A 19,032-nucleotide genomic window follows, 5' to 3' on the forward strand; every position below is an offset into this window, starting at 1 on the left:
TTGTCCCTCTATAAAATAAATAGTTAGCTCAGATGAATGATAAGAACCCTACAGTTCTAAAATATAGATTACTGAGATTATGTCAGTTATTTCTTTTGACATTCTCAGGGCTGGGAACATAGTTGGGCTTACACAAATGACATGGCCCCTGTACTGGTGTATCACCTAGCTATCTCTTATAGTTGATCCATTTCTCTTAACAGTATAAATGAATTCAGTGCTACTTTGTGGAATCATTAGAAGGATATGAGAATGCAGACTTCTGGATGGGAAATTCCTTGTCTGACCAGTGCATTAAGGTCCTTAAATACCTGTAAAATGATTTATGTTCTATGCAGAGAGATGCTATTAAATGAGGACAGTTTCATTGTGAAATGTGAATGTGAAAATTCACATTCTTCACAATGAGTAGCAGTGCTTCTTATGGGTTAGCATCCAGAAGTCATTATACATACTCAAAACTCAGTGTGTGAATTACCATGTAAGATCTTTAATATAATATCTTATTTTACTATTTTGTAACTTCTCATCTATATCAGGTCTCTGTTGTAACTTTATCTGTATTTAGATACTTACTGGGATAGCTATATGTCTACGTTTATCTCTAATAAGCTCGTGACGTTTATCTCTAATAAGCTCGTGCAATTGGCTTCATATCTTTAAGTGAAGTTGTTACAATTCTGGTTTATATCGAACACTTTATTTTCCTCTTTCAGGGTCTGCTCAACTGTACAGAATAGCTGGTGAATCAAACAATAATATGTGGCAGGCTCTGTGATTGAAGATTGCAGGATACTAAGGCAGCCCAGTCTTTGCATTCTGATTCGTTTTATCAAGCATAGGCAGATGAATGCGCTGAAAATTTCAAAAGATATTTAGATGATGGAAGTTAAAATAGACAGACTTCTTCAAAACTCCAAGAAGAGCTGTTGGAAAAAAACTCATGATTTTTGTCATTTGAACATTAACCACTCCTAGCAAAGGAGATATCATGAATGCTTTTCTGAAATGCTATTCATTTAGTAAATACTTCTCTCTCCCTACCAAAGAAAATTATATAGGAGCTCCAGAATATTGCCCACTGTTGACCTCTTTGTCCTGTTTTTCTTCACAGACATCGATGAGTGTGCTGAAGGGCGCCATTACTGTCGTGAAAATACAATGTGTGTCAACACCCCGGGTTCTTTTATGTGCATCTGCAAAACTGGATACATCAGAATTGACGATTATTCATGTACAGGTAAACGGTGGCTATTTGTGAAATAAAATCTTTTTATGTCTTAAGTTTACTTTTAAAAATTTCTTTGACTCTCATTTTTTTGATAAATATACCAAAAATACAACAAAACATTAGCAAAATCATATCTTCTTGATTTGGTAGTTATTTCTTAATCTGTTCTAAAGAAAAAAAACACCTGCTTGCTCTGGATAAATATATACTCCAATTTGGAAGATAAAAACCCTAAAAAATGAGTATATGCTACATTTATACTTAGTATTTATGCTCAAAATTTGTGTGAAATACTATGGTCAATCTGAGAAACAGTCCCTAAATGATATATGATGATAGATTTTTGAATAGAAAAATAATAACATAAATAATGTGATTTTTTTCAGAGATATATATTTAGAGTTCTAGGACATGGGACTATTAAATATAATTGAGCTTCTTCACATGTCTGAGAAGTACAATTGAGAACTACATCAAAGAAGTTTTCTATATTTTTGTTGTATGAAATACCACTCTTTTAGTATCATCTAAAGTCTTGTTAGGGATATTGTGTTAGCAGTGTCTGAAGTTGGTCCTGGCTTGGGGTAATACAGCATATTCCTTTTATTCTATAGCTTTCTACCTGTAGAATATGAAAACAAAACAAAACAAAACATAGTGCTAGAAGAGTAGCTTGAATACTGTAGGATTTGAGGAAACGTGGGTGTGAAACAAAACATTTCTTTTCATCTCTATATTTTTAAATAGAAGAAACAAAAGTAACATATTTTAGAAAAACAGGTAGAATCATAAAACTGGAGAGCACCCAAAAATGTTATTCTTGTCACCTATTTCTCTACCTCCAACTTTATGATCTTTATCAGGTGCATGTATAAACAAAACCTAGATGTTTTCAGGGAAAGAGACTCCATAATCCTCCCTAGTAAAAATATGGATCTATAATAGAAGTATCACTTTGTCTTTGTTTTAGTTGTCTGCTTCTAAGTCTTCATTATAGTGTCCATACTGTCTGCTAATTGATAGCCTTATCACAGGGAAGGATCTTCTTCTAAATTCAAATATAGTATTTATAAAAACAAAATGATGACATTCAAAAATAATGAGAAGTGACTTCCCAATTTATGGAAAATAACTGAAGATATCCTGGAGGTAGAAGATATTTAATATAAAAATGCTGATGGATTTACAAATTCCTATCTTTTTTGTCAGTTCATCCTAAACATTTCCTAATTATGGAAACAATTCTTCATTTTTTTAGACAAAATTTAAGTACATTGAGTGGAAGAGTTTCTTGATGTAGGACTACAGAGATACTTTTCAGCATAAAAAGAATATAAAAGAACAAATTATAATAAATAAAAGGAATATACCATTTACTATACTATTGATAATACCAATAAATCTGAATTTCCATTTCATCTTTAACAAGAAAACTAAGATAAAACTGCTGCATCTTAGAATGCATATATTTCAAGGTGTGCTTATTAAAAATGAGTGCTAGCAATTCCAGGGGAGCCCACTGATTCTTTGGTATCATAGACTTGAAAAGCTTTGTGCATTTTTATATTTCCTAATGATTCTCTTTGTTTTTGTTATATTCTTAAAGTAGTGTTAGAAATTTTAAGTGAAAGGACATGAGACATAATTTGGCCTACTGTTGAGTAAGGAGTATTTCTGCAGGGCAGGATATTTTTAAGAGATTCATTTCCATTCTGAGTCTGTTGGATATAAATCCAAGGAATAGTTTAGCTTTCATACATTTACAGAGAGTCTTCTGCTTTGGCTTCGCCTCTCCCAGTGCACTTTCCTTCCAAATAAAATCCTACAAATTAATGTTTGTTTTTGACTACTTGGGAGGAATTTTCCCTTACCATTTCAAAGTATCTAATGATATAAATGAACTATTCCTTTGTAAGAATGGGAAGGGAGTAGAAAATCATTTTAAGAAATGCTATTCAGACTATGATTTTTTTATGCCTGAGAAACCAGAGCCAAGAATCTCAGGATCTGGCAGATGATAAAATGTATTTCTTTAATGAGGCACTAGCATTTTCAACTAACACCACTATTTCTATGCTACCACTTAAAGAGGAGAAACTTTCTTGCCCTTAAATTTTCTCTCTATTATGACTAGGTCTATGAACACAAAACTTGGATTTTTTTTAGAGAATATGTCGATTTTATTTTTAGTCCAGAGTCAGGTGAATATTGCCAAAGCTTATTTTTTTTTTTTCAATCTAGGCTTGTTTTATTCTAAAATTGAGATTTTAGAATTCAGCTGTTTCAGCCTTCAAGCTATTATCGGAGTATTGCCTATGCATGTGCAGTCAGAATTTAACCAATTGCTTGAGTTGATTTTATAAGCAAATTTTGAGGCTGTCCCTTCTATGAGTCCCCTTCTTTGGAGCTTATTTTTTTTTAATGTTAGGCCGTAGAAGGTCAACACATATTCCAGGTTTCTGTAAAGGAAATACATGTTTTCATTTTATGTCCTGGGATTGGCTCCCCCACACTTTGATATTAGGGTCTGTACACAAGTCTTAAAGAAATTACTCCCCTAATGGGACTTTGCCTTGTGACCAAAGGCTTCTAGCCTGTTCCTTTTTGAGAGCTCCCTTAAGACCAGAGTAGGACTTTATTTATCTTATAAAATATTGAGATTTATTTTTTTCTAAATTTTAGTAACAGACACCCACATACTTGTAGTAGGAGACGTTCCAGAATGAATGTCAAACCATCACTGCTGAGCCTGTCCCTGATGTTTGTGTCCGAGCTCATGGAATTCCATGTTTGTTTTGCTTCTGTATCCCTGCCCTTCTTTCCTGTTAATGAGCCCCCTGCTAACAGAACAACAGATACTCCCAGCAGACTCTCAAAGTTGCTTATCCCATGTGGAAATTAATCATAGACATTCTAATTTAAAGAAGATTCCAAGAGCAATACACATTACTTAATAATCAAGAGCTTTGATCAATAAAGAAGCCTTTTTCTGCTTTATTTGTTTAACCTAGTAACTCTGGCATACAAATTACATATGCAAGTTGGTCAAATTGCATATTTTTTCTTTCAGTTTCAGATGATTTGAGTTAGATTTTCCTCATGTTCATAAAATTTTGTAGATGGAAGAATTATTAAAGATAATCTGGTTAAATCCCTTAAGTTTCACAAATGAAGAAACTGAGGCTCAGAGAGATTGCTTTATCCATAGTTAAACATCTAATGAGAAGCAAAGGGGGCTGGAATATGAACCTCTTTATTATAACTCTTATACTATTCACTGTTTGTCTAATTTGCAGTCATAGAAAAGTAAAGGGAAATGATTCATATTTTATGTAGAAACACACTATTCAATACATTATGTTCATTATTTAAACTACTGTCTTTATAGGTTATTTCAGTTAATTAGCTTCAATTCCAAGAGAAATTTTTACCCTACAGATCTTATAATAATGACCCTAAATCAGAAGTTAGTGGAATAAACATGAATCACCATTTTCTGGGCCTCTGACTCTATTCCAAAGTTGTGGAAATGACTCAGTTGCACTATTTGCACAAATGATGTATTTGTTTTTGCTCTTCTAAACTCAATATAATTTTCCTTTCAGTGAAGGTGTTATTATTTTTTCTAATTAATGCTTCATAATTTCTCTCTTTACGTCGTTTCGTGTTCCTATAGAAAAAATACTGGGTATCACAAGGGAAGAAAGACAGAGAGAGAGAGGAGCAGGAGGGAGGGAGAAAAGATAAAGGAAAGGAAGGGGGAAGGGAGAACAGAGAGAGGGAAATAGAGAAGAGAAAAATATGGAAGGGAAGAGAAGGAAAGAAATGGAAAAGGGAAGAGAAAAGGGAAGAGAATGGAAGAGAAAACATGAGCCAAGATGCTTGAGGCCCATTCTTCAGGATCTCTGCAAAAGTAACCTATTTTGTTTATGCATAACAAAGTTTCTTGATTACTTATATGGACGAATGGCTTTTTTTGGTTCACTCACGTAAGCATTAATTAAATTGGGTAGATCTTCTTGAGTTTTACTGGGAATCTCTTCTTGGAACTGACCTTGAGTAATGGAAAAAGCATGAAACATCTCTAGAAACAAAGATGGAATTGTTACCAGTGGCAAATATCTGAGTCACATGTCACTGTGTTACTGGTGGAAGACATTCGAGTTACCGGTGGTGAATCCATACAGGTCTGCAACAACCTCACTGATTACCTCCTCAGAAGAAAGAATTCAACTGAGGACTGAGGGGCATAAGGCAGAAAAAGAGACTGAGGCAAGTTTCAGAGCAGGAGTGGAAGTTTATTAAAAAGTATTAGTGCAAGAAAGAAAGTACACTTGCAAGAAGAGTCCCAGATGGGTGACCCAAAGGACAAGTGCTGTGTTTAACCTTGATCCTAGGACTGTATAAGCTGGCCCACCTCCAACGTCTTGCCCCCCTTTCCCATGATTCTTCCCTTAGGATGGGCTGCCTGCATGTGCAGTGCCCTCCTTACGCTTGGGAAGTGAGCATGCACAGTGTATTTAGGAAGTTGTATGCATGCTCATCTGAGGCTTTCTTCCCTTTTCCAGTGGAATGCCCCTGGAAAGTCATACTATGTCATTTTGTCTCTTAATGCACATGCCAGGGAAGTTGCTTCTCCCTGGCATCTGCATTCAGTTAACGATTTAGTGAGACACGTGTGGATCCTCAGGAAATGGCCTTTCCCTAGTGCTGGCTGCCAATTCATCACTTTTAAAGAAGCAATGTGATAATTGCCAAACCATCACCTAACATTCCTGGTGAGTGGAGGAGAACCCTCTCCTGCCCCACTCATGCCTGTCTAACTACCTATAACAGAATCAAGAATTTTGAGTAAAGATCTGAGTGAAGAGACACTCATTTCAGATCTTCCTCACATTTCTCTCTGCTCTCTACTACAACGAAAAAGGAATTCTGATTCTTCTTTTGTGTTGATGAGCTCTATGTTGTGTAGTTCTTTAGCGTGGGAATAGGAGAATGGGAAGGATGGATGGGTAGAAGGGATGGAAAATTCTCTTGCCCCAGCCTAGGAATTAAATTGATCCTTTAGGGTAGTGGTTGTCAATTGTGCATTCCCACCTGACAAAGGATACTTGAAAATATCTGGAGATATTTTTGGTTATACACCTATGTTGGAAGCGGTTACTACTGGGATCTGGTAGGTAGAGGCCAGGGATGCAACTAAACATCCTGTAATATTATTAGGCTAGCTATCTGCTTAAGGAAATGTTTTATTTCCTTGGGACCCCATCAATGGGAATTTTTCTCTGGTTACCTTTCAGATGAGTGATTAATCTTCATCCTTTACAAGATATCTGGCACAGGACGCTAGGTCCTTATCCTCCAAAAAGATTTACATGGCCCAAAATGTCAATAGTCCCAAGGTTGGGAAATCCTGCTTTACAGTCACCCAATTAAAATTGTAAGATGCATATTTTCCTTCTAACTTTCCCTGTTCCCCTTTGAATTTCCTTTAGGCCCTGTATAGGGATACCTTCTCTTACTTCTTGTGGTCCCCAGTGTCCTTTTATTGTCCTTTCGCCACAAAAAGGACCCTGTTTTAAGTCCCACTCACCACTAAGTTCTTCTGTCTCCTTTCTTCTATCAAAACCCGGATTTTAGCTTAACCTAGGTGAGTGATTCTCCAAAGATAAAATTACAGGCCTCAGCAGAGGCAGCAGAGAAAATTTCTTAGGGCCCCTCAAATTACACTATCCTGGTGCATGCTCCATATACTTTCTACTGATTTTTACTGCTTCTGTTATCCCAGGGCCTTCTGATGCTGGCTTTGGTCCATGTCACATATCATAGGAGGTTTATAAAGTGTCTAAGCACAAGGAGTTCTACTAGATACTTGAGTTTTTGTTGTTTAAAAAAAAGAGACTCCTCTGGTGTTCCTCAAGGATTTTCCCTTCTGAAAGTACTTAACTTTTTATAGCACTGAATATGCCTAGTGCTTATATTTTATTATCTTTTTGTGGTCAATTCTTTTTCTCTAACATGGTTGATGTTGAATTTTTTAAAAAAGTTATCACTAATGACCAGAGATGATGAGCTTTTTTTCATATGTTTCTTGGCTGCATGAATGTCTTCTGTTGAGAAGTGTCTGTTCATATCCTTTGCCCACTTTTTGATGGAGTTGTTTGTTTTTATTCACTCTAGATTTGTTTAAGTTCCTTGAAGATTCTAGATATTAGCTTTTTGTCAGATGGATGGATTGCATAAATTTTCTCCCATTCTGTAGGTTGCTTGTTCACTTTGATGATAGTTTCTTTCACTGTGCGGAAGCTCTTTAGTTTAATTAGACCCCATTTGTCAATTTTGGCTTTTGTTACCATTGCTTTTGGTGTTTTAGTCATGAAGTCTTTGCCCATGCCTATGTCCTGAATGGTATTGCCTAGGTTTTCTTCTAGGGATTTTATGGTTTTAGGTCTTATGTTTAAGTCTTTAATCCATCTTACTTTTTGTATCAGGTGTAAGGAAGGGGTCCAGTTTCAGTTTTCTGCATATGGCTAGCCAGTTTTCCCAAAACCATTTATTAAATAGGGAATTCTTTTCCCATTGCTTGTTTTTGTCAGGTCTGTCAAAGATCAGCTGTTTATAGATGTGTGGTGTTATTTCTGAGGCCTGTGTTCTGTTCCATTGGTCTATATATCTGTTTTGGTACCAGTATCATGCTGTTTTGGTTACTGTAGCCTTGTAGTATAGTTTGAAATCAGGTAGTGTGATGCCTCCAACTTTGTTCTTTTTCTTTTCTTTTCTTTTTTTTTTTTTTTTTGAGACAGAGTCTTGCTCTGTCGCCCAGGCTGGAGTGCAGTGGTGCGATCTTGGCTCACTGCAGGCTCCACCCCCCAGGGTTCACAACATTCTCCTGCCTCAGACTCCCGAGTAGCTGGGACTACAGGCGCCTGCCACCTCACCCGGCTAATTTTTTGTATTTTTAGTAGAGACAGGGTTTCACCATGTTAGCCAGCATGGTCTCGATCTCCTGACCTGGAGATCCCTTTTTGCTTAGGATTGTCTTGGTTATGTGGGCTCTTTTTTGGTTCCATATGAAATTTAAACTAGTTTTTTCTAATTCTGTGAAGAAAGTCAGTGGTAGCTTGATGGAGATAGCATTGAATCTATAAATTAGTTTGGGCAGTATGGCCATTTTCATGATATTGATTCTTCCTATCCATGAGCATGGAATGTTTTTCCATTTGTTGTGTCCTCTTATTTCCTTAAGCAGTGGTTTATAGTTTTCCTTGAAGAGGTCCTTCACATCCCTTGTAAGTTGTATTCCTAAGTATTTTATTCTCTTTGTAGCAATTGTGAATGGGAGTTCACTCATGATTTGGCTCTCTGTTTGTCTATTTTTGGTATATAGGAATGCTTTTGATTTTTGCACATTGATTTTGTATTCTGAGACTTTGCTGAAGTTCCTTATCAGCTTAAAAGAGATTTTGGGCTGAGACAATGATGAGATACCATCTCACACCAGTTAGAATGGTGATCATTAAAAAGTCAGGAAACAACAGATGGTGGAGAGGATGTGGAGAAATAAGAACACTTTTACACTGTTGATGGGAGTGTAAATTAGTTCAACCATTGTGGAAGACAGTGTGGTGATTCCTCAAGGATCTAGAACCAGAAATACCGTTTGGCACAGCAATCCCATTTTTGAGTATATACCCAGAGGATTATAAATCATTCTACTATAAAGACACATGCACACGCATGTTTATTGCAGCACTATGCACAATAGCAAAGACTTGGAACCAACCCAAATGTCCATCAATGATAGACTGGATAAAGAAAATGTGGCACATATACATCATGGAATACTATGCAGCCATAAAAAAGGATGAGTTCCTGTCCTTTGCAGGGACATGGGTGAAGCTGGAAACCATCATTCTCAGCAAACTAACACAGGAACAGAAAACCAAACACTGCATGTTCTCATTCATAAGTGAGTGTTGAACAATGAGAAAACATAGACACAGGGAGGGGAACATCACACACCAGGGCCTGTTAGGGGGTAGGGGGCTAGGGGAGGGATAGCATTAGGAGAAATACCTAATGTAGATGACGGGTTGATGGGTGCAGCAAACCACCATGGCACGTGTATACCTATGTGACAACCTGCACGTTCTGCACATATATCCCAGAACTTAAAGTATAATTTAAAAAAAAGAATTTCAAATCTTTTAAATGTGGTCTCATAAGACAATGTGTGAAGAATCTCAATTAATGGTAGTGGAATAAACGGCTGGTAATTTGAAGAAAAATTCAGTTTTGAGTCATACCTCATATACCACACAGATGCATGCACATCCGCACACACTCTCTCTCTCTTTTCTTTCTCTCTCCATTGAAATATTAAATGAGTTAAATATTTTTATTTAAAGAAGTTATCACTAGTGTCCTGTTTGTCAGTCTTGTTTAATTTGCTAATTATGAAGAAAGAGTGGTGAATTTTATGATGATATTTTCTTCACTTTTCCTCATCACTATTGATTTTCTAGCCTTAAAAGAGTCTTGGATACTATTTTTGGGTGCAAAAGGTTACAGAAAAGAATTTACTGCTGAGCAACTAAAGCAAAGATTTTAAGTCAGTTGTAACCCATGCATGCCCCTTTCTCAAACATTGCTCTGTGTGTTTAATTTATTTAAACTAATGCCAGAAAGGTAATTTATTTGATGGATTTAAAGAAACGATATGTTGAAAAGGCAGCAATGTTATTGTTTTTATTCTTCTTCCCCAAAAATTTGTATTGCAGCAAAAATTTATTGTATGGACAAACAATACCTTCATATCAGCTATTTAAAAATAGCTTTCAATGGATTTATCAAAATCACAAGTACAGAACAAAACAGATAATTTATCGTGTGTGCATGTACCATAATAATTACTGGTATATAAATGGTAAAGGACATAAGAATACTGGGGACAATGACAGAGTAGATAGGGCCACAAGAAGCACAGATTGAGAAGGACGATGACAAAGAGCCAGAAGTGGAAATATGCATATCAGCTTTCACAAAAACATTAAACAAAGTTATTTTAGTTGTAAAGTGCCTTGTACACTTTTCCTTTAGTAAAATGCTTACTGCAAAAGAAATGTTTAATGAACACTAGCTGTTTTTATTGTGACTCTTATGGTTAGACAAGTTCTTATGTTGAGGAAATGTCTTATTTCTCACTGGGACCCTTTCAACTGGGCACTTTTCTCTGGTTAATTTTAAACTGAGTTGTAAACTTACATGAGATAGCTTTGTTGCAGCAATGGACTCAATGTGTTATTGTTTATTCGACTGTACTTCTTCTGTACCTGTGAATAGGGGCTTAAAAACCTTGATGTAACTAAGTAACGGTTACTCCGGAAGTTGGAAAATTCCTTCCTTTGGAGGATTTGTTGTACTTCCTAGGAAGAATTTCCAGAATGAGTGTTAGATTGTGATACCCAGGGACTAAATGGAAACATTCAGGGTTTCACAATACTAATCTTCCTGGGGTAAAGAATAGCACCCCTAAACAATCAGCAGGTCTGGGCCATTCTCAAGCAGGACAGATTTTGTGAGCCTGGCTGCTTCTGTGTGAACTTATTTTAGAAAGAGCCACAGTCAACAATCAGACAATCCTACCATCTGGCCGCTAGTTGCCATCATTATTGGAAATGACTTTTGCATTTTTGTGAACAACCATTTCAAATTTTCTTTTCCTGAAATCAGCATTGCAAACTATCATGAAATTGTGGCATATATCAGCCTTTTTATAAAACATGAAAATCAGACAACTTTAGGTTTTAAAATGTAAAGTATGCCCCCTAAAGCTAAATGATGCCTCATTCATCTCCTGTGGTTCATTATCTATTATTACAATGTTACTTATTAAGTAATTTGAAAATATAAACATGATCACAAAAGCAAATTAAAATACCAGGCCCTAGGACTCAAAGAATTAATGATGAAAAACTATTTCTAAGCAAACATAATCCAGGAAGCATCTCTAGAAAAGCATGTACTCTGGTTACCAGGAAGGGTTAATGTTTGGAAAACTTCAGGCCACATTTAGAAAACTCACAGAGAACAGAAGTGAGACGTGTCTCCACAGTTACTGAGGAGGCCAAGGCAATGTGCTTATCTCTTTTCTGAAACACATATGTGCATGCATACAATTAGCAGTCAGCTCAAAATGGAACAGGCTCAAAGCCTCTGGGAGCTGAATTGCCTTTTTAAAGATGAAAAGCTTGGAAAGGAGTCTGTGCTCTCTGAATCTGTCAGTGAGTCGGGGAAGCACACCAGCTTCAACGTAGTGGCTTTTAGGCTTGTCAGAGCCTTTATGTAGCATCATATGCATCTGTCATATCCATATACAACCTCCAGCCCAGCTGGCCATAGTTTGGTCTTTAGAGCACTAGTGGCATGTTTCCCTGTGAACCTGCCTCTCTGCAAGCTCACCTGAGGACTGAGATGGTGGGAGCCGCCTCATTAGCAAGCCTCATCTACTTTGACTTATTAGTCAAACCCTAACTTACCTTTGTCCCAAATGGATGTATTAGTTGTTTCACTTCAAGATTTTTATATGAAAAGCAGAGAGCTGAAAACTCCTCTAGGGGAATAAAAGGATTATACATGCCAGGAGTGTAATAATAACGGTGTCTTAGCAACAGACACCTGTAGAGGAGAGGATTGCCGAATTTGAAGCTCAACAGATGCCTTTCATTTCCTTTCTTGATTGTTGGCTTTGACATGTTAGCCAGGATGAAATTTGACCTTCCTTGTGCCTTATCACCTTCTGAGTGCTCCGTGGAGCAGAGTTCATCTTCCCATTCTGCTGCTGATCTAATCTTGCAGTGGGTGTATAACCTCCTGGTGACATTGCCTCGCCTCGCTGCTCTTCTTTCCTCCCCAGCCCGGGGTGCCTCTGCAGTGTCACATTCATGACAAGTCATGGTTTTGGGCCCTGAGATAGAGTTTCTTCCCCCAAATCAGAAGCCTCATCTCTCCTGTGTGCTTCTGTTGGGGTGAGACACAGCCACACTGACTGCTTGAAGAGTGTTTCCTTACTGTGTCTGTGGGTCAGGAATCTGGTTGTGGAATAGCTGCATTCCAATAGGAACTGACATCCTGTTACTTTTGCTGTAAACCATTGGTTAGAAACAAATCACTAGGTCCAGCCCACACTAAACGCAGGGGATTACACAAAGGTATGGCTAGCAGGAGATAGATATCATAGGGGACCATTTTAGAGACTGACTACCACAAACGATGAGTATTATATGTAGTTAATTAACCCACTTCAGCCAAGTACAGATAAACTGTATCAGGTTGAAGGACAAGAGTAGAGAGAGTTAGAGTAGTAAAAATGTATGGTATAGGAACTGTGTGTGAGTGATTGTGAAAAACCCATAAGCTGTCACACATTTCTTTTACTTTTCTTTACACCAGAACTTTCATATAGGTACATGGTAAGGTTATTGTCCAATTTAATAGATGGGAATAGTGTAAATCAATCATTACAGCACAGTATGGTACAATTTGTAACCAAAAAATGTGCAGAGAGCTGTGGGGAGCTCAGAGAAGGCAGTGAGTCATCTGGCTGAAACCTGGGTATGGCCACATATCACCAACTAAGTGACATTGAAATTGAGGTTTTTAAGGATGAACAGACGTTTCAAGAGAGAAAGAAGTGAGAGAAGACATTTCAAGAAGCAGGAAGAGTAGGTTGTTGTTCAATAGCAAGTTTAGTGTGAATGGAATTGTAAGAGATAAAGCCAGAAAGTCTTATAGAAAATTCTAAGACACATTTATGGTTTCTGAAACATTTCTGACAGTCTATCGACATTCTAATTAAGATGTGCAACTTTAAGTGTTAATGCTTTATTTTGTCTTTGTTGTATGTTATTTTTCTTTTTTGCCAAAAAATTGTTTGTTAAATTGATGAGACTTCCAATAATCAATGCAGGCCTAGTATTAAGGTGATATAGTATTACATTCCAAAGAAGGCAGAAGGTTTTGTTGGTGTTCTTGGAACTCCATGAAAGCAAATTTTCAGTGTGGCCTAGTGAGAGCTGATTTTAGAATTTTTCTCAAAAATTCATTACCATTAAGTTGTTATCTGAGGAATTTAAAAAATGATTTGTAAAAATATAGTGAACTACAACAACTAACAACAACAACCAGAAGACAGGAAATGGCGTAGAATCTCTTTAGTTTGTCCAAATCAAATCATGATCTTTCCCTGGCCCCCTTTTCTCCTGAATCATTTTGTGACATTTAGCTTGTGCATAATAACTCACTCAGGCTTCTTAGATTTGAATTCTTCTTCTACTATCCAGTAGTTGTGATGATGAACAATTTGCCTAAGTCTTTAGTCTCAGTTTTTTCATCTTTAAAATGGAATGATGTCACATACCTTATATGTTGTTTTTATAACAGAATAAGAAAAACGCATGTAAAGTAGTTAGTATGATACCTGGAACGTAATAAGCACTCAGTACATAATACTTGTTATTATTGTTGGTATTTGTGGTAGGTAGAATAAAAGCCCTCCAAAAATGTTCACATCCTAATCCCCAGATCTGTGAATAATATGCTACCTTAAGTGGCACAAGGGATTTTTCAGATATGATTAAGGTTAAGGACCTTGAAATGAGGAGCTTATCCTGGGTTATCCAGGTGGTCCCAATCTAATCACATGAGTCCTTAGAAGAAACTTAAGAGGGAAATGTGACTATGGAAGACTGGTCAGAGACATGCAACCTTACTGGATTTGAAAATAGATAAGGAGTCATGAGCAGGAACATAGACATCCTCTAGCAGCTGGAAAAGGCAAGGAAACAGATTCACCACTAGAGCCTCCAGGGAGAAACGCAGGCCTGTGGACATTGTGATTTTAGCCTGGTAGATGTATGTTGGACTTCTGACCTATGGAACTTTAAATAAATATAGTTCAAGTTACCAGGTTTAATTTGTTATGGCAACAATAGAAAACTAATGCACTATTACTATTAGCTAACACTGTTGACTTGTCCATAACTATATTTAAAAATGATTTTTAGTTCCCATTTTTCCCTAATGATTGAAGAAAATACATAATTCTAGAGCAAGTTTGGTGTTTGTAGAGAGAGTTAGAGGGATAGTCTGTTGAGGAGAAGAGGATTCAGTTCATATTTATGCCTAAATTCCTCACTTTAATGATTGAGTTGCTTTTTCCATATTTGGTTTTTGCTGTAAAAATGAGGGGTGCTCAACATTTTTAGAACATTTTCATTGTCTGTTTCCAGTGAACACAAACACACAAACACAAAATCACACAGAAATAGACTATACATTTACCCAACATATAATATATAAAATAAATGTATAGCACATGTCTCATCTGCTCTTTTTTTAGGAGATTCTGAACTTAATAATGTGGAGGAAGTTCACAGACAGTAATTTTGGAAACTATAAAAAATGTAGATTTAAATGGTTATTGGGGGTATCGTTGTTGTCATAATCTTCAGAATGCAGGATTGTTGAGAATGACCTTTTAATTCAGGAGTACTCTATGCCAGCAAGGCTATTTCTGAGCCATCCATTAGTGACCTATGGGCCACAGTTAGCTCTCAATGGGGATTTATTTGGCTTTTGGGTGTCTTAATGATTCAACACTTAAAAATTCAAAATATTTTGTCATTAATATCTGGATTTCCAGCCAGATTTTCAGATTAATCCCTATTAATTTTGGATCTGCATTGCTGTACCTCAACTATCAATTACAGCTGAAATAGTAACAGCCTTCTTAGAAGAAGGTCTCCCCTCTCCTAGTCACTGAGATTCAGCAGTTCCAGTAGAAAAACATGTTCAGATAAATACTAGGAATTCTTATAGCCAGGCTGTTTCACCCATTTGCTTTATCTGTCTGACCCACAAATTGGAGCATTTTTGGCTTGTAACCCATGATTTATGGTGTTCAAGTGATCATAAATATGATCATCTTAAACCATGGAGATTTTACTATAAGAATTAATGTCAAAGGTTTGTCTTCTTTATGAGTCATATTCCTACTAAATTCACAAGTCACACTGAAATAAACCCCAGAAGAACCAGTAGACACTTCAATAAATGTCGAATCATCTGCATTAGTTTTCCTTTCAAAATTAAATTATAATAACCTTAAATAGTATAGTCACAGAGAGAATATATATATCATTATAGTGTGGTATCAGCTGCCCAATTTTAAAATCTAGAAGTTTAATTTATTGCAAAGTGTATAACAGAAAAAATTGTTTAGATCAACAGACGCACAAGATTTGTCGGTAAAGTGGAAAATATCCATGGAAGTGAAACTATTGAATACTGGATTTTGTTTTGGCTTTTAATAGCTTTGGATTTTTAGTCTACTTATGTTACCATAAAAAAATTCCATTGACTGCGTGTCTTAAACCAGTGATCCCCAACCTTTTTGGCACCAGGGACTGGTTTCATGGAAGACAGTTTTTTCCATGGACAAGTGGGGTGGGGTAGGGATGGTTTCTGGATGAAACTGTTCCACATTAGATTCCATAGGAGCATGCAACCTAGATCCCTTGCATGTGCAGTTCATAATAGGGTTCATGCTTCTATGAGAATCTACTGATGCTGCTGCAGTAATGCTTGTTCACCTGCTGATCACCTCCTGCTGTGTGGCCCAGTTCCTAACAGGTCACAGACTGGTACCAGTCCACGGCCCAGGCCTTGGGGACCCCCGGCTTAAATAACAGAAATTTATTTTACTTTTTCACTTTTCTGGAGGCTATTAGTCCAAGATCAAGTTTCAGGGCAATTTAATTTCTGGTGAGGGCTCCCTTCCTGACTTGCAAACAGTTGCCTTTTCACTGTGTCCTCATGTGGCCTTTAGGAGCAGGCAAAGAAAGAAAGAAAGACAGACTTCTCTGGTATCTCTTCTTATAAGGACAATTAACCTATTGCATCAGCGCCCCACCCTTATATCTTTATTTAACCTTAATTACTTCCTGAAAGGCCCCATCTCCAAATACAGCCACATTGGGGTTAGGGCTTCAACGTATTAAGGGGGGGTGGGGCCAGGCACGGTAGTTTACACCTGTAATCCCAGCACTTCGGGAAGCCGAGGCAGGCAGATCACTTGAGGTCAGGGGTTCAAGACCAGCCTGGCCAACATAGTGAAACCCATCTCTACCAAAAGTACAAAAATTAGCCAGGCGTGGTGGCAGGCGCCTGTAATCCCAGCTACTCCGGAAGCTGAGGCAGGAGAGAATTGCTTGAATCTGGGAGGCGGAGGTTGCAGTGAGCTAAGATCACACCACTGCACTCTAGTCTTTTTTTTTGAGACTCTGTATCAAAAAAAAAAAAAAAATTGGGGGGTGGAGGCAGGTAAAGACATTCAGTCCACAACAGTCAGTCTGTTCTTCAATATCTTCAATAGATGTGATATCTTTTAAAAGGGAATAGCAGTCAATGACTTGTAAGGAGGTAACAAGATATTATAAGAATAAAATGTAATTATCCAAGGGAATACATCACCTAGATTCATTTTGCAGGATTTCATTGTAAGTTAATCAATGAAAGAGAATATGTTACAATTTGCAACTCCTTTGCGAGAGGAGTGCAGCCTGAGGCTGTAGGTTTTAGCTTGCCTGATATTAATGACGTTTTTTATTTTATTCAGCTTCCCTTTACACACATTGTAATTAGTGGTATTACCCTTCCTTTAGCAGTAATTCTTTCCACATTCCTATGCAGAATTTGATGAGTCCAGTGATAAACAACTGACAGCACTTAGTGGGAAGAGCCCTGTGCGGCTGCCAACTAAATGCTCCTGTGATCACAGGCAACTCTCAGTCTTTTTGAATCTCAGTGTCCTGTTAGCAAACGGGGAAAATATGATTTCTTTGTTTGTAGTCAAGGTTTTCAGTTGCAAATAATAAGAAAAACGGGCTGTCTTAAGCTTAAAGAGATTTCCTGGCAGGGTATGGGGGCTCAAAGAATACACATAAAGCTTGAGGAGCAGTCTGGAAAATGTGCAGAGACCAAGTCATCTCTGAAGCCTTCAATGCTGTGACAGTCTTCTCAGGATGGGGCAATTGTAGTATGTATCACCCCTGCCACTGGGGACCACTGCAGGATGTGGGGACACATAGCACCAAAAGTGAATTCCGATTATCTCTTTGCCTTCCACTTACTCACTCTACATTCAGAATTCCTGGGCAGAAGCTTATAGTTGTATTAATTTATGTTGCAAGACCGTGGATTTGCCAAGTGGCAGCAGGTTGATGGGACAGAAAGCATCTTGCCTCTTTTGGCTTCTGTAGTGGTAGGGGCACCCTGCCTCCTACCTGGAATCACACAGTGGATGATGTTTCCAAAACAGAGAGGTGGTTCAGACGCTGGATTACCAAGGCAGGCAGGCAGGCAGGCACACAAGAAGGAGGGAGGGAGGGAGGGCGGGAAGGAGGAAGAGAGAAGGAGAAAAATAAGGAAGGATCTACATTGTCCTTTCTCCTTGATCTGCTTGGTTGGTGTGTGGTTCTATGACAAGATTATACATCAAAGAATGTTCAAAGCATTATGAAAATGTAAGATGGCATTGTGGCTGGGCACAGTGGCTCAAGCCTGTAATCCCAGCACTTTGGGAGGCCAACAAGGTGGGCGGATTGCCTGAGGTCAGGAGTTCGAAACCAGTCTGGCCAACATGGTGAAACCCTGTCTCTACTAAACACACACACACACACACACACACACACACACACACACAAAAGCTGGGCGTGGTGGCATGCGCCTGTAATCCCAGCTACTTGGGAAGCTGAGGCAGGAGAATCGCTTGGACCTGGGAGGCGGAGGTTGCAGTGAGCCAAGATCACGCCACTGCACTCCAGCCTGGGCAACAGAGCAAGACTCTGTCTCAAAAAAAAAAAAAAAAAAAAAAAAAATATATATATATATATATATATATATATATGATGGCATTGTTATTCCCACTGCCACAATCTCAGTTCAAGCCTTCATTTTTTTTACCTGAAAATATTAGGTATGATACTATCTCATTCTCTGTAAGTTTTTACCTCTTCATTATGACCTCAATTTTGTCACCAGCTTTGTCTTCACATGCAGTGTAGTTGTTTCCCTCTCTAGAAACTTCATTGACTTCTCATCGCCCACAGAGTAACACTCATACACCTTAGTAGAGCAGTCTTCCTTTCTAGTTTCATGTCTTTTTACAGCTTCTGTGTCCTCAAACCACAGGCTTCTGCTTTGCAAAACTATTATAGTAGAACTTGTTAAGGTACCACACTGTAATTCAAATGCTGATGTAGCTGGATCCAGCCCCCTTAACCTGGGGTGAACTAAAGGTCTTAGCTTTTTTGGGCTGAGGGAGGAAGAAGGGAAGTAGGAAGTGACTGACTCATGATCATTTGAGGATTTAGCAGTTAAATTCGAAACATATTTAACATTGCAAAGATTTGACAGAAGGCATATGCTGAACCTTCTTTCTAGTGGGAGGAAGCTTCAGTGCTTCCAACACGTGTCATTCCCAGAGTCCAGCCCTATAACTCTCCCCATCTGTTTCTGCCTGCCTCTTCCACACAGTGGAGCCACCTCCAAGCATAGTGACCTGTGTGGCAATCTCCACTGCTCTCTTCTACTTTGAGTCAGAAGACTGAATAGCTACACTGCCTAAAACCAAGAGTAGCAAGGACACCTTGACCCTCACCTTCCAACCACATGATGCATCACCTAGTAACTGGACAACCAATTGAAAAATATTTTTTTGTCATTAATCTCATAACATTTCT

The 19,032-nt window shown here is 37.8% G+C and overlaps 1 protein-coding gene across 8 annotated transcripts in view; it reads left to right on the top strand.

The window, feature by feature from the left end:
* The window catches only part of NELL2 (neural EGFL like 2), a 438,477-nt gene that overhangs the window by 281,548 nt on the left and 137,897 nt on the right, over positions 1–19,032 (top strand). For all 8 annotated transcript variants that reach the window (XM_055357389.1, XM_055357392.1, XM_055357388.1 and 5 more), the window contains one exon: positions 1,115–1,240. In XM_055357389.1, the coding sequence (XP_055213364.1) occupies positions 1,115–1,240 (126 nt within the window). The remainder of the gene's footprint in view (positions 1–1,114; positions 1,241–19,032) is intronic.

This window comes from Gorilla gorilla, chromosome 10, assembly GCF_029281585.2.
Source record: "Gorilla gorilla gorilla isolate KB3781 chromosome 10, NHGRI_mGorGor1-v2.1_pri, whole genome shotgun sequence".
Taxonomy (NCBI): Eukaryota; Metazoa; Chordata; class Mammalia; order Primates; family Hominidae; genus Gorilla; species Gorilla gorilla.